This window comes from Mustela erminea, chromosome 17 (assembly GCF_009829155.1).
Source record: "Mustela erminea isolate mMusErm1 chromosome 17, mMusErm1.Pri, whole genome shotgun sequence".
In the NCBI taxonomy this organism is placed as follows: domain Eukaryota; kingdom Metazoa; phylum Chordata; class Mammalia; order Carnivora; family Mustelidae; genus Mustela; species Mustela erminea.
The window spans coordinates 29,202,742-29,215,227 of record NC_045630.1 but is presented as its reverse complement, the minus strand read 5'-3'; the positions used below and the strand labels follow the sequence as shown (position 1 = coordinate 29,215,227).

General features: G+C 52.0%; 1 protein-coding gene across 2 annotated transcripts in view; it reads left to right on the top strand.

Moving 5' to 3' along the window:
* The first annotated feature begins 357 nt into the window (after positions 1-357).
* The window catches only part of STUM (stum, mechanosensory transduction mediator homolog), a 55,240-nt gene continuing 43,111 nt past the window's right edge, over positions 358-12,486 (top strand). For both annotated transcript variants that reach the window (XM_032318659.1, XM_032318658.1), the window contains exon 1: positions 358-742. In XM_032318659.1, coding sequence (XP_032174550.1) covers positions 541-742 — 202 coding nt within the window. In that variant the 5' untranslated portion in view covers positions 358-540. The remainder of the gene's footprint in view (positions 743-12,486) is intronic.

The window sequence follows — 12,486 nt, the reverse complement described above, 5'->3', positions numbered from 1 at the left end:
ACGAAATCCCTTTAGATCGGAACGAGTCGAAGGCCTACTAGGCACCAGGCGCTGTGCGCCCCTGGCCTCCCTCCGCCCAGCGCTGTGTGGCTTTCGCGACAGGGCCCGCCGAGCACACCAGCCCCGTTCGCGGTGCCCCGGGCAGAGACTCGCGCCCGGCTCACCTGTTCCCGGGGGCGAGCTGCGTCTATCCCTCCCAGGACCTGCACCGCACGAGCTCCCTCCGCGTTCCTCTTCTACTTTCCTGCCTCCGCCGGGATCGGCAAGTGGCATTTTGTGGGGGGAGGCGGGGAGAAGGGCGGGGAAGGGGCCTGGCGGGGAGGGGCGTCGGAGCGCTGTCGCCGAGTGTCGCGCCGCCCTCTTCGCCCCGCGCCGGGGTGTGGGCGCGGCGCAGCGCGCGGCAGAAGGCCGGGCGCGTGGGGACGCGGGAGTGCGGGGTTCTCGGCGAGCCGCGCGGCGCCGAAGCACGCTGGCCGCCTGAGCTCGGCGCGGAGCCCGGGGCCCAGAGCCGCCGCCACCCGCCCCTGTGCGCGCCCAGCCATGGAGCCCTCGCACAAAGACGCCGAGACTGCGGCGGCGGCGGCGGCGGTGGCGGCGGCGGACCCCCGCGCCGCGTCCTCGTCCAGCGGGGTGGTGGTGCAGGTCCGCGAGAAGAAGGGCCCCCTGCGCGCCGCCATCCCCTACATGCCCTTCCCGGTGGCCGTCATCTGCCTCTTCCTCAACACCTTCGTGCCGGGATTGGGTAAGACGCAGCGGCGCTCGCGACCCCTGCGCCCCGAGCCCCGCCGCGGAGGGCACCGGGGGACGCCCTCGGGTGGCGCCCGCACGCGCCCCGGCCCGCGCTCTCAGCGTCGCCAGGCGGGTGGCCAAGGCTTGCGGAGTGGGCGCCGGGGGGGAGGCGTCGCTTGGAGCTCCCTGACCCGCCCTTTACCTCCTCCCACCTGTGAGCGCGGTGGTGCGGCCCCAAGAGCCGGAACTTTACCGGGGACCCGGGGCCAGCTGGCGGCTCCCCCGGCCCCCGCGAGGCTCCGCTCCAGACGCCCCGGAATCCTGCCCCTAGCGCGCGCTCCTGGGAGCCCCTTTCTTCGAGGGGCTGGGGGCCCAGCCGGGGGAGCGCGGCGGCGTGGAGCTCCCGGGCGTTAGAGAGGTCCGCCGAGCTCGGGAGGAGGGGGACTAGCCGGGCTTTGGAGACACCCCGCGAGCCCGCCTGTCTTCGCGGGGTGCGAACCGTGCGGGGGCGAGTGTCCTCCGCCTCCTTCCGGGGTGTCCGCGATTCCGCCAGCACCCGGGGAGGGGGACGGTCTCATCAGTTTGAATTCCTGTGGGTTTGGACCACTCTGGGCCAGAGGTGACCCCATAGCTCCCTTCGGTTCTCAAGAAAGTGGGGAGCGCGCCGATATAATTCTGTGTGGGACTCTGGCTGCCCGAAGGAGGCCCTGTTGCTCCCAGTGTCCCAAATTTTAAGAGTCCCATTACAAAGGTAGGGGTGCTCAAGGTTGCAGAGAGAAGTTTCCCTGACCCTCCCTCTCCTGACCCAACCGCAAATCTCTGTCTGCGTGCCCTCCCCCAACTCCCGGCTTGCTTGCTTGCTTGCTTGCTTGCTTGCTTGGCATCCGCTGTTCTTGCCGGGAGGCCCCCCCGCACCCCAAGTGCGTGCGGGACTAGAGCGGTAGCCACCTCTGTGCCCTCCCCAGGAGAGAGCCTGCCCCCGCGCCAGCCAGTTGCCAGCGCCTGGCTCCAAGTTCCCAAGAACAGAGGTCAGTTGGAAGCCGTTTGCTGATTTACTATGGCCTTTCTCACGGCCTCGCGCTTAGCCGGCTCCCTGGGGCGGTGCGTGGCCAGGGTAGCGAAGGTCACGCCCATCCACGCGGGACGCGTTCACTTTCCCTTCGGTGCTTGCTTCTGCTTGTGCCCTGGGTGGCTGCGGAGGCCGGGCTTGCAGATCTGTCTGAGCAGGAAGTTAGGTGGGCGGCAGCGGTGCTCCCCCCTGGCGGCGAGTCCAGCAGCCTGTCCCCTCCGTCCCCTCCCCCGCCCCAGAGCCGTGTCACCAGGCCGGCTGTCCCCACAGTTAGACGCCGCGGGGACAGCTAGCTATTGTTAGTTTGCGTCAGAAATTCCCACCTGCTGGAGTACAAACGCACCGCCTAGTCTCTGGGGACCTGAAGATCACGTTCTGGGATGGGTCTTCATTCCGCTTTTTTAAAAAAAGTGAAGTAAACGGCACCTTGTATGGTCTTTTGCAGAATTAGATGCATTGCGTTCCCGTTTGGGAGGGGTCGTCCCAAGCTGCTGGGTGAGGGGATCTCTCCCCTCCGCCCCCGCCCACGGCAGACCGATGCAGGAGGCAGCAACTAGCTGCCCACCTCCACGCTGTACTGGCTTTCCCAGCTCTCCCCACCCTGGGTTATGCCTCTGCCCCTGGCATCCAGCTCTGTCTTCCCTCTTTGCACCTCCCTTTGTTAGATCAGAATCCTATGGGATTTTTCTAGTAATACTTTCTGAGAAGCCAGAAGAAAATAAAGGGGAAATTAGCAAATGCAAAAGTAATAAAACAGGTGAGCCAAGGGTGTACAGTTTTCTGAATTTTCAAGGACCGAATCCAGGACCCCCCCACCCCCGGCCACGTTTTGTTTTGCTCGTCATTGTCTGGTTGGCAGGCGCACAGCTCCGCCCCTCCTCCCCCCACCCGACTGGCTTCTGCACTCCCAGGGAGGGGCTCCTGATCCTGGTTGGTGTTTCTCATCTGTAAGTCAAGGATGCCTGTCACTCTGGACTGTGGAGAGGACCGTATGAAATTCTAGAAAGCTCAGCGGTTGGGCAAAGAGGCAGTGCTCCTGGGAGAGTGGGTTCCTCTTGCCCCTGGCCCTTCTGCAGGGCTGAGCACTGCCCCCCACCACTGGGTGTGTTGGACACTCTCCAGGACCTTGGCTTTGAGTCCTTGTGGATCTCTCTGCAGTGGAGCCCAGGGTGACAATGCAGGCCACGCAAAACTTGCAGGTGTGTTCTGTTCTGTTGGCTTTTTTGTTGTTGTTGTTGTTGTTTTGTTTTATTTGTCCTCCATGAGCGGTGTGCGTGGCCTCAGTACCTGGAAATCATCTCCTTGGCCTAGATCCCCTCTGCCAGGCTCTGCCAGGTCCTTGTGGCTTATCTGAAGCTCCCATGAAAACTGAATATTGATGTCGGGCTCTGCCCTTTGATGAAATGCAGCTTTTTTTCAATGCATGTGCTCTCATTCATTCAACCAGCACAGAGCACCCACTACCTACCAGGCGCAGGGGCGTGAGGATGAGTAAGTCAGTCCAGGTGTCAGAGACTATTGGGAACATGGAGGCAAACTTAGTTTGGATTTGATAAATGCTGTCAAGGCAGCAAGAACAGAGTGTTTGAGCACAGTTACTTCTTCCTAGAAGGACGTGGGGTCCAGAGAAAGCCTCCCAGAGGTGTTGTAGGAGGTGAGACCCTGCCTAGGGAGTCAGCCACAGGGCCGCAAGCCCTTGCTACCCTCACTTTACTTCCACTCTTCGAAAATGGGTCAGACCTTTGGCCCCAAGATTGGTTCTTTTTTCTGGAAACTTGCTCCTCTGCAAGTCTTTTCCACATCTGCAAATCAAATGGGACAGAGTGGGTGGGGTGGGGGGCGGCTGGAGGCAGGCATGTGGTTCCTCTGACAGGTCTCAGGGTCATCTAGCGTGAGAAGCCCAGTCCTTACAATCCCCGGCGACTTGTCGATATAAGTGACAGTGCTGTCACTCTGTCGAGGATGTTTCCTCTCCTGGGATTTCTGATTTGTGGTCACTCGGACTCCTCATTGGAACAATACAAAAGAAATTTTAAAAATGGATGACAATAGGGGTGCCTGGGTGGCTCAGTTGGTTAAGCATTCGACTCTTGGTTTCCTCGGCTCAGGTCATGATCTCAGGGTCTTGAGATGGGCTTCTCTCTCCCTCTCCCTTTATCCCTCCCCCTGCCTGTGCGCACAGTATGCATATACTCTCTCTCAAACAAATCAGCAAATAAATCTTTAAAATCTTTAAAAATCTCCATGGTCAGTAACTTCACAGTCCAAAAAACAGGGCATTTATAAGTTTATACACAATTCTTTACCTATGTGATGAAAATTAATTGTTATGCCCCAGAATGGATGGAAAGTTTGTCTGTTAGGTTACAGACAAAATTATACTTTCATACTTAAAAATTTTATCTTTATTGATTGAGTTGGTGCAACGAAAATGTTGGTGACTCAGATGGCGACAGGGAAGTGATGGGGGGAGCGCTTCCCTTGACCATTACCCATTCCTTCAGACTAATGTTAGCCATAAACCGACTGTTGGATATTCATAAATATTTAGTCTATCTCTAATATACTGCCTACCCTTTGACACCCAACTAAAGTCTTGCCTCCGTAGCAAAAGAATCATGGGATTGCTCAGTTTCTGTCTTTCTTCTAGCCCCGAGGCCCAAACTGCTGATGATTATTGCCCTATCTTGTGGCATCTATTGCTGACTTTTTTTTTAATTGTTTCAAGAGTTTATTTTTTGCCTCTGTAAATGTAAGTTCCTTGAAAGCAGCAACCATTTTAAATTTCTCCTTGATATAGTATAGTATATGTGAATGAATATTGACTAGAATTATACTCCTGGAATAGACATTGGAGATCATCTGGTCCAATGCCTTTATTTTATATGTAAGTACAGTGGTCCCAAGCATGCAAGGATCCAGGAAATTTACATCGTATTCAACCTTTTAAAGGAAGTTATTTAAGTATGTATTTCAGTAAAACCAGAGAGTAAACCAAGAGAGAAGATACGAGATCCAGGAAACAAGAGATCTGATTCAGGGCAGCCATGAAAATCGAGGATAAAATCATTCAGCAGGCCTGAGAGCAGTCAGTCTTCTTTAGAGTGGGAAGATGAAGGCCCCAAGGAAGAGTTTTCTGAGAATGGTGTGAAAAGGGAACATTCCATAGAGCTAAGAGTATTATTGGGACTGCCAGAAATTAAACATTTGATTAAAAAAAAAAAAAAAAAAGGAAGGCAATTAGTAACAACAGTAAAGACAAAAGGCTCTGGAAAAGCATTAAAATCCAAAAGTGAAGCAAAATGCCCAATTAGATCAGAAGGTCAACAGACTTCAAAAAAGAAGAATAAAAATATTCCAAACAATAAATGGAATGAGAAAGGATTTGGAAGGTATTGGGGATAGGGTGTAGAAAACACATGTTTCTTCCACCAACAATAAAAAAAAGAGAGGTAATGAGCGATTTCGGGGAGACCAAAAATTTTTCAGGGAAGGCATAGCTCAAATATGAAGCAGATCAAAATGTGGCCTGATATGGAGCAAATGATGGAATATAAAAAAGGCTCTTTGAGGCGCATAGAGTCTGTGTCGTTGGAACTGTGGCACACAGTATGGGCTCTTAGCACCGCTTTGACTCTGCAGCAAAGAATATTTGCTTAGTCATAATAATATAAATGCTGCTCAGTGGTTTTCAGCTTTTTTAAAAGCAACCACAGACAAGACGCTGAAGACTGCTTAATAATAGCTATAAAGGAAGATGTAAAGTTTTTCCATCTTGACAACATAAAAGGAAAACTATGGCCCGTAGAAGTCGGCAGGTGCATTGTGATAGATTATTATTCTCTATTATTCACTGTCCTCCCTGAAAAGAGGATGGCACATCTGTGCCTGACGCTATGTGGCTTGCCATGCTTCCTGGGGAAGGGGGATCCTTCCTTCCCTGTGCGCTGATAACAGGCTTGGCCACGTGACTTGCTCTGGCCAGTCGGATGTGAGTGGCAGTGACATAGGCCATGACCGAGCAGACACTTTAAGGGGCCTTGTGAGGTTCTGGCATTGGTCTTCTTGTGCTCTCGTGAGAGTGGCAGGTCTCAGAGGGAGGCTGCTCTTCAGGCTGCTTCCCAGAATCAAAAGGGCATCAGAAACAGGGCACGGCACATCATAGGGCTAAGAAATAAGCATGAGTTGCCAAGATCTTGCAGCAGCTGGCATCGTTACCACCCTAGGGCACCCTGCAAAGCTGACTGACGCAGAGAGGGTAGGGGAGAGGTGTGACTCCTCTCCCCGTATAAAGTTGGGGGTGTTGTCAAGAGATGCTGTCAGTAGCTTGTAGACCAAGAAATAAAGGGTACCAAGGTGATCAGTGGATGAACCGACATAGGGCTATGTTGGGACAGTGGGACAATTGTGGGACGATGATATACTGGGATAATATTGGAACAAGAGCAGCGGGAAGTTGAGGGCTGATGTCAGTCAGCTAATCTTACATACCATAGCAGAAAGTCAATGCCTAATGTTGATAAAACATGAAAAAGCAATATAAGTATACACCGGAGGTTAGAAAAACATCAGAAGAATTCCCACTCTTTCTGACATCACCGTTGTTTCTTTACCGACTGGTTCAGTCCCAGCAGTGTCTGTCCATGCTGACATTGTCCCCCCACCCTTTTAAAAATAGCTTGTTTTGATCTTCCACCCCCCTCCGCCACTGCTCTTTCCCTGCTCCCCCTTACAGTACAGGTCCCTGCAGGAGTTCCTGGATTGGCTGCCACCAATCCCTCTCCGCTCGCTTTCTCTTGAACCCATTGTGGTCGTTCTGCATCCGTGGTCCGTCACTCAGCTGAATTGTACTTTGCAGGATCCCAAGCTCCTCCGGGTTGCTAAATCCCGTGCCCAGGTCTCTATCTCCTCCTCCTGGAGTGCTCCGTAGCGCCAGACACAGTCCCCACCCTCCTTGAAAACACTCTCTTCCTCTGGCTTCTGGAACACTTCCGTCTCTTGGTTTACTCTGTACTTCACAGCTCCTTCTCCGTCTCCCTTGCTCATCTTGGCAGCCTCCAAACTTGGGGATCCCTGGGGCACTTGAGGCTCTTGATCTTGGCCTTCTTTTTGACCTTGCTCTTCTTCCTGCCTACGCCGTTTCCTTTGATGATGTCTCCTGGCTTTTAGTTGCATCTTTAGAATGACCACTCCCAAAGCCAGATCTCCAACTTGGACCTCCCCCTGGACTCTGGAGTCTTATACCCAACTGACTTCCCCACACCTCCACTTGGAAACCACAAGGCATCCGACACTAACTCACCTAAACCAAGCTCCCGCTGTTCTTCCCCAGACCTGCTTCTCCCTCCTTCGCCCCCCTTGCAGCAAATGGCATCCATCCAGGAGCTCAGGCATAAACCCGGTCTCATCCTTGACTCCTCTTTTTCTCACACCCCACGCCCAATCTGTCAGGAAACGCTCTTGGCTCTGCTTTCAAAATCTATTCAGTGTCTGACCACTTCTTACCACGCTGCTTCTGCCTTGCTGGTCCAAGCCCCATCTTCTCCTGAATGGTTGCCATGGTCTGCTCACCTTTATTGATGTTCCTAGTGGTCTCTCTTCAACATGGCCACCAGGACTATCCTTTGAAATCATGAGTGAGTCAGATCAGGTCATTTTTTTGAGCTGGAAACCCTCCAACGGCTCGGCTCTGCATCACCCAGAGCCAAGGCTCAAGGTTTTATCGTAACCCACAAGGGCTGGGGCCAGAACTTTCCTGAAGAAAGGTAACATGAGCCGCAGGTATAATCTAAAATTTTCTGGTACCTATATCATAAAACACTAAAAGGAACAGGTGAAATTAACTTTACCTAGTATATATATATATATATATATATATATATATATATATTAAAGATTTTATTTATTTATTTGACAGAGATCACAAGTAGGCAGAGAAGCAGGCAGAGAGAGAGGAAGCAGGCTCCCTGCTAAGCAGAGAGCCCGATGTGGGGCTCGATCCCAGGACCCTGGGATCATGACCTGAGCCAAAGGCAGAAGCTTTAACCCACTGAGCCACCCAGGTGCCCCCCTAGTATATTTTATTTAACTCAATATCCCCAAAAAATTTATCATCCAGTGCATGTCAATCACAATTGTTAAGGATATGTTTAATATTTCTTTTTTACCATGTGTTCAAAGTCTTACAGCATGTGTCGGTTTAGACCAGCCCCACACCAGGGCCTGCAGCTCCGGAGCGTCCTCTGTCCACCGTCCTTTGGAGTCACCTCCCGCTGCTCTCCCTCTTGCTCACTCTGTTCCAGCCCTACTGGCCTCTTTGCCATTCCTTGGATATTTTATTTTATTTGTTTATTTTTTAAGATTTTATTTGTTTACTTAAGGAAGAAATAGAGAGCAGAGAGAGAGAACACACACGAGAGGTGAGGAGAGGCAGAGGGAGAGGGAGAAGCAGACTCCCCACCGAGCATGGATCCTGATGTGGGACTTGATCCCAGGACCCCAGGATCATGACCCAAGCCGAAGGCAGACACTTAACCAATTGAGCCACCCAGGTGCCCCCATTTTAGGAGCCACCTTCGCACCTCAGAGCAGTGCTGTTTGCTGTTCCTTCTGCCCGGCGGGCTTGTCCCACAGATATATATGTGGCTCACACATTCAGGACCTGCTACAGAGCCACAGCCTCAAGGCCACACGGCTGTTTTGTGGGTGCTGGGTTCCTCTTAACATGTACCGCAGAGGGGGTGGCTTAAGCAACAGGAATTTATCTTCATGCTTCTGTAGGCTGGGCTGGCTTCTCCTGAGGCCTCTCTGCCTGGCTTTCAGACGGCCGTGCTCTCCCTGTCCTCTCCCTGTCTTTGCTCTGTGCGTGCGCGTGTCTGTGTCCTGATTTCCCCTTCTTTTAAGGACACAAGTCGTCCTGGGTTAGGGTCCACCCAAAGACCTCATTTTAACTTAATCACCTCTTTAAAGGTGTAACCTCCAGGGGCACCCAGAGGCTCAGCTGGTTGAGTATCTGACTCTTGGCTTCTTCAGCTCGGGTCATGATCTCGGGGTCATGGGATCATGCCCCATGTCGGGCTCCCTGCAGGAGGGAGTCTGCTTCAGCTTCTCTCCCTCTGCCCTCCCCACCCAAATAAATAAAAGAATCTTAAAAAAAAAAAAAAAAATCTTATCTCCAAATACAGTCACAGTCTTAAGAGCTGGGGGTGAGGATTTCAATGTGTGGGTTTTGAGGGGACACAGTTCAGCCCAGACACCTTCCTAGATGATCTCACTTAAGACGGCAGCTCTCCCCTTCCTCCCCACTCCCCCTCCGCCCCACACGCCCTACCTTTCCCTACTTCCTTTTCCTCGAGAGCACTGTTGCTGTCAAACATAGTGTATATTTAACTAATTTTCTCTATTGTCTGTTTTTTGTTTGTTTGGCTGGTTTAGGACTGTTCTGTTCATCGCTGTATCTCTGCACCCTAGAACAGAGCCTCGTTCATGACGGGGGTTCCATAAATAGAAGTGCTTGCCTTCGGGAAAGCTGGACTCGGCAGGGAGAGCTCTGAGTACAGGGAACTGTTGCTTTCCCCTAAAAGCCCTTTTCCCCCTATTTGATTTTTAAAAAACTGTGTATTACTTGCTTTTTTGTGGGGGGAGGGCTGGGATAAGAATCAATGCCACGGAAAGAGAAGGGGCTTTTATGTGTCACTGATAGGAATGTAAATTGGGACATCTTTTCCGGAAACCAGTTTGGCTTGATACTTTACGTATCAAGAGTCTTCAGGGGCGCCTGGGTGGCTCAGGGGGTTGAGCCTCTGCCTTTGGCTCAGGTCATGATCTCAGGGTTCTGGGATCGAGCCCCGCATCGGGCTCTCTGCTCTGCGGGGAGCCTGCTTCCTCCTCTCTCTCTCTCTGCCTGCCTCTCTGCCTACTTGTGATCTCTGTCTGCCAAATAAATAAATAAAATATTTAAAAAAAAAAAAAGAGTCTTCAAATGTTCATACCCTTTAAGTCAGTAATTCCACTTGCAGGAACTCATCCTAAGAAAACAATCAAAAACAGGCACAGAAAGTTAGGCATAAAGATATGCCACGAAGCCTTATTTATAACATTGAAAATTATAAACAAACCTGGGCGCCTGGCTGGCTCAGTGGGTGGAGCAGGCGACTCTCCATCTCGGGGTCATGAGTTCAAGCCCCATGTGAGGCATAGAGATGACTATAAAAACAGTATTATAAAAAAACCCAGATGACAACAACAGAAGGATGATAGAATATTATTTACCCATTGAAATGGTGTTTACAAAGACTTTCTGATGAGGAACATCAAGCTGTAGGAGGAAATGAGAAAAACGTAGTCTGAAATTGTGTGGTCTGTAGGATTTCACATCTTTTGCATTTCCTGGATTCTAAGGCACTTCTTTCCCCCAGATGTGGATGTTTCTGAATGTGAGACTGCTATCAAGAGAAATGGTTTCTTTCTTTTCTTACTTTCTTTCCTAAAAAGTTGTTGCTCAGTTCATGGTGTGTTTCCTGATCAGTGCAATCTTTTTTAAAATTTATTTTTAAATTATTATTATTATTTTAATAAATATTTTATTTATTTATTTGACAGAGAGAGAGATCACAAGTAGGCAGAGAGGCAGGCAGAGAGTGGGTGGGGGGGGGGAAGCAGGTGTCCTGCTGAGCAGAGAGCCCAGGTGTGGGGCTCGATCCCAGGACCCTGAGATCATGACCTGGGCTAAAGGCAGAGCCTAAACCACTGAGCCACCCAGGCACCTCTGATCAGTGCAATCTTAAAATCAAGCATGTACAAGGTAGAAGACAGACGGGCAGATAAATCCAGGCGACCCTGGTAGATTTACATACAGGTGGGGAGTGCCTGGGGGCTATTTTCTTCTTTATACTTTTACGCATTTCCCAAATTTTCTAAAACAAACACAAAACATATTACTTTTGTAATCGGAAAAATGGAACCAGCATTGTCTCGAGTGAACCTCCTTCCCGTAGGGCTCTGTTGGTCTAATGCAACTACTGATGTGTTTTCACAACGGTGACGTGCTGGGAGATGCCTGAGGCAGTGGGGTTCCCGCAGGATCGTTAATAATCAGTGTCCACGAGGCACTGTGTCAGGGGTGGCAACGGGGTCAGCACATCGCCACTCTCAGAAGCCGAGTGACAGCTGCTCCGTGCGTCTCCCGTGGGATGTGTCCTGCCGCGGCTTGGGCCAGGGGTGACCAGGTCATGTTCAGTAGCAACAACAGCATACCTGTTTGCTCTGAGATGTTGCAAGGGACCAAGCTGCTGGAAGTGGTCAGCCAGCGGGTGCTACTAGGGAAGTCCGTGTTTCCAGTGAGTGTCACCGAGTGCTGAGCCAAGGAGAGTGACTTCCGAGCGCCTCTGGCAGGGCTGACCGGCTGACAGGGGGTGCGCTGTAGTAAATGGGTGTGTGAGTGTGGAGGAAGGGCCCCCCTCATGTGGTCACAGTGGTGAGGGAATGCTTTCCACCAGAACTGGTTGGCTGGGAAGTGAGCAATGGGCTGGACAGAACGACCTGGACGGCAGGGAACGGAGTAACATTTCCAGCGGTGGGGCCCGATTCCTGAAGCCCCAAGTGTCATGGAAGCTGGAGGCAGTTTCCGAGTTGGCTCTGGTTCTCAAGAGCACAGAACTCTGAGCAGGTCCCCTCACCTCTCTGAGCCTCTGCATCTCGGACGGGAGCTCAGGACTCTTGCTTGGCCACCTCACAAGGTCATTGTGTTCTCTCTCTTTTTTATTTTTTTTTTAAAGATTTTTTATTTATTTATTTGACAGAGAGAAATCACAAGTAGGCAGAGAGGCAGGCAGAGAGAGAGAGAGAGAGGAGGAAGCAGGCTCCCCGCTGAGCAGAGAGCCCGATGCGGGACTCGATCCCAGGACCCCGAGATCATGACCTGAGCCGAAGGCAGCGGCTTAACCACTGAGCCACCCAGGCGCCCTATGTTCTCTTAACCACTAGTTAGCATTGACCGAATGTTCTTTGTTCCCAAGGTTGTTTCTGGGGGTGTTCTCTCAGTGCCCCCACCCTGCAGGGTGGGCAGGACCCCCGGAAGCACTTCCTGGTCCCTCAGAGCCGAGACCTGGCTCACACGTCCGACACGCTGGGGGTGCCCCCCAAACCCAGGGCCCGAAGCCCACCTCACTGTTGGGCTAGAGGCGATGCGAGCAGGGACCCGTGAGGAGTGTGTGTGTGTGTGCATGTGTGTGCAGGTGTGTCGCACACACAAATGCCCTCCCAGGCTTTAACTTTACCTTCCGAGTGGCCCAGATCCTTGAGACCCCACCACCGGGGCCAGGCCTGTGCGTTGGGCCTACAGTGTGGGAGCTTCCCGAGAGAACGGGGTGCGGGGCCTCCGTGCCCCAGGCTGAGCCGAGCTTACCAGGAACGGAGTTTCTAAGGGGACGCTAAGGTGAAGGTGTGGGGACCGTATTTTCTTACTCCAATGGCAGAACATAGGGATATACTGGGCATTTTTTGAAATTCATTGGAGAGGCTGTTTTCTTGGCAGAAGGCGCTGACACAAGACCAGGGCTGTTCTGGAAGCTGGACTGTGGGAGCCGAGCTCCCCATGGGCTTTGGTCGTTGTTGACTGGGAAGCCCAGCTCCTATGCCAGGAATAATGTGGTCTTTGTGAACAGCCTGTCCCAAGACTCCACCAAGGA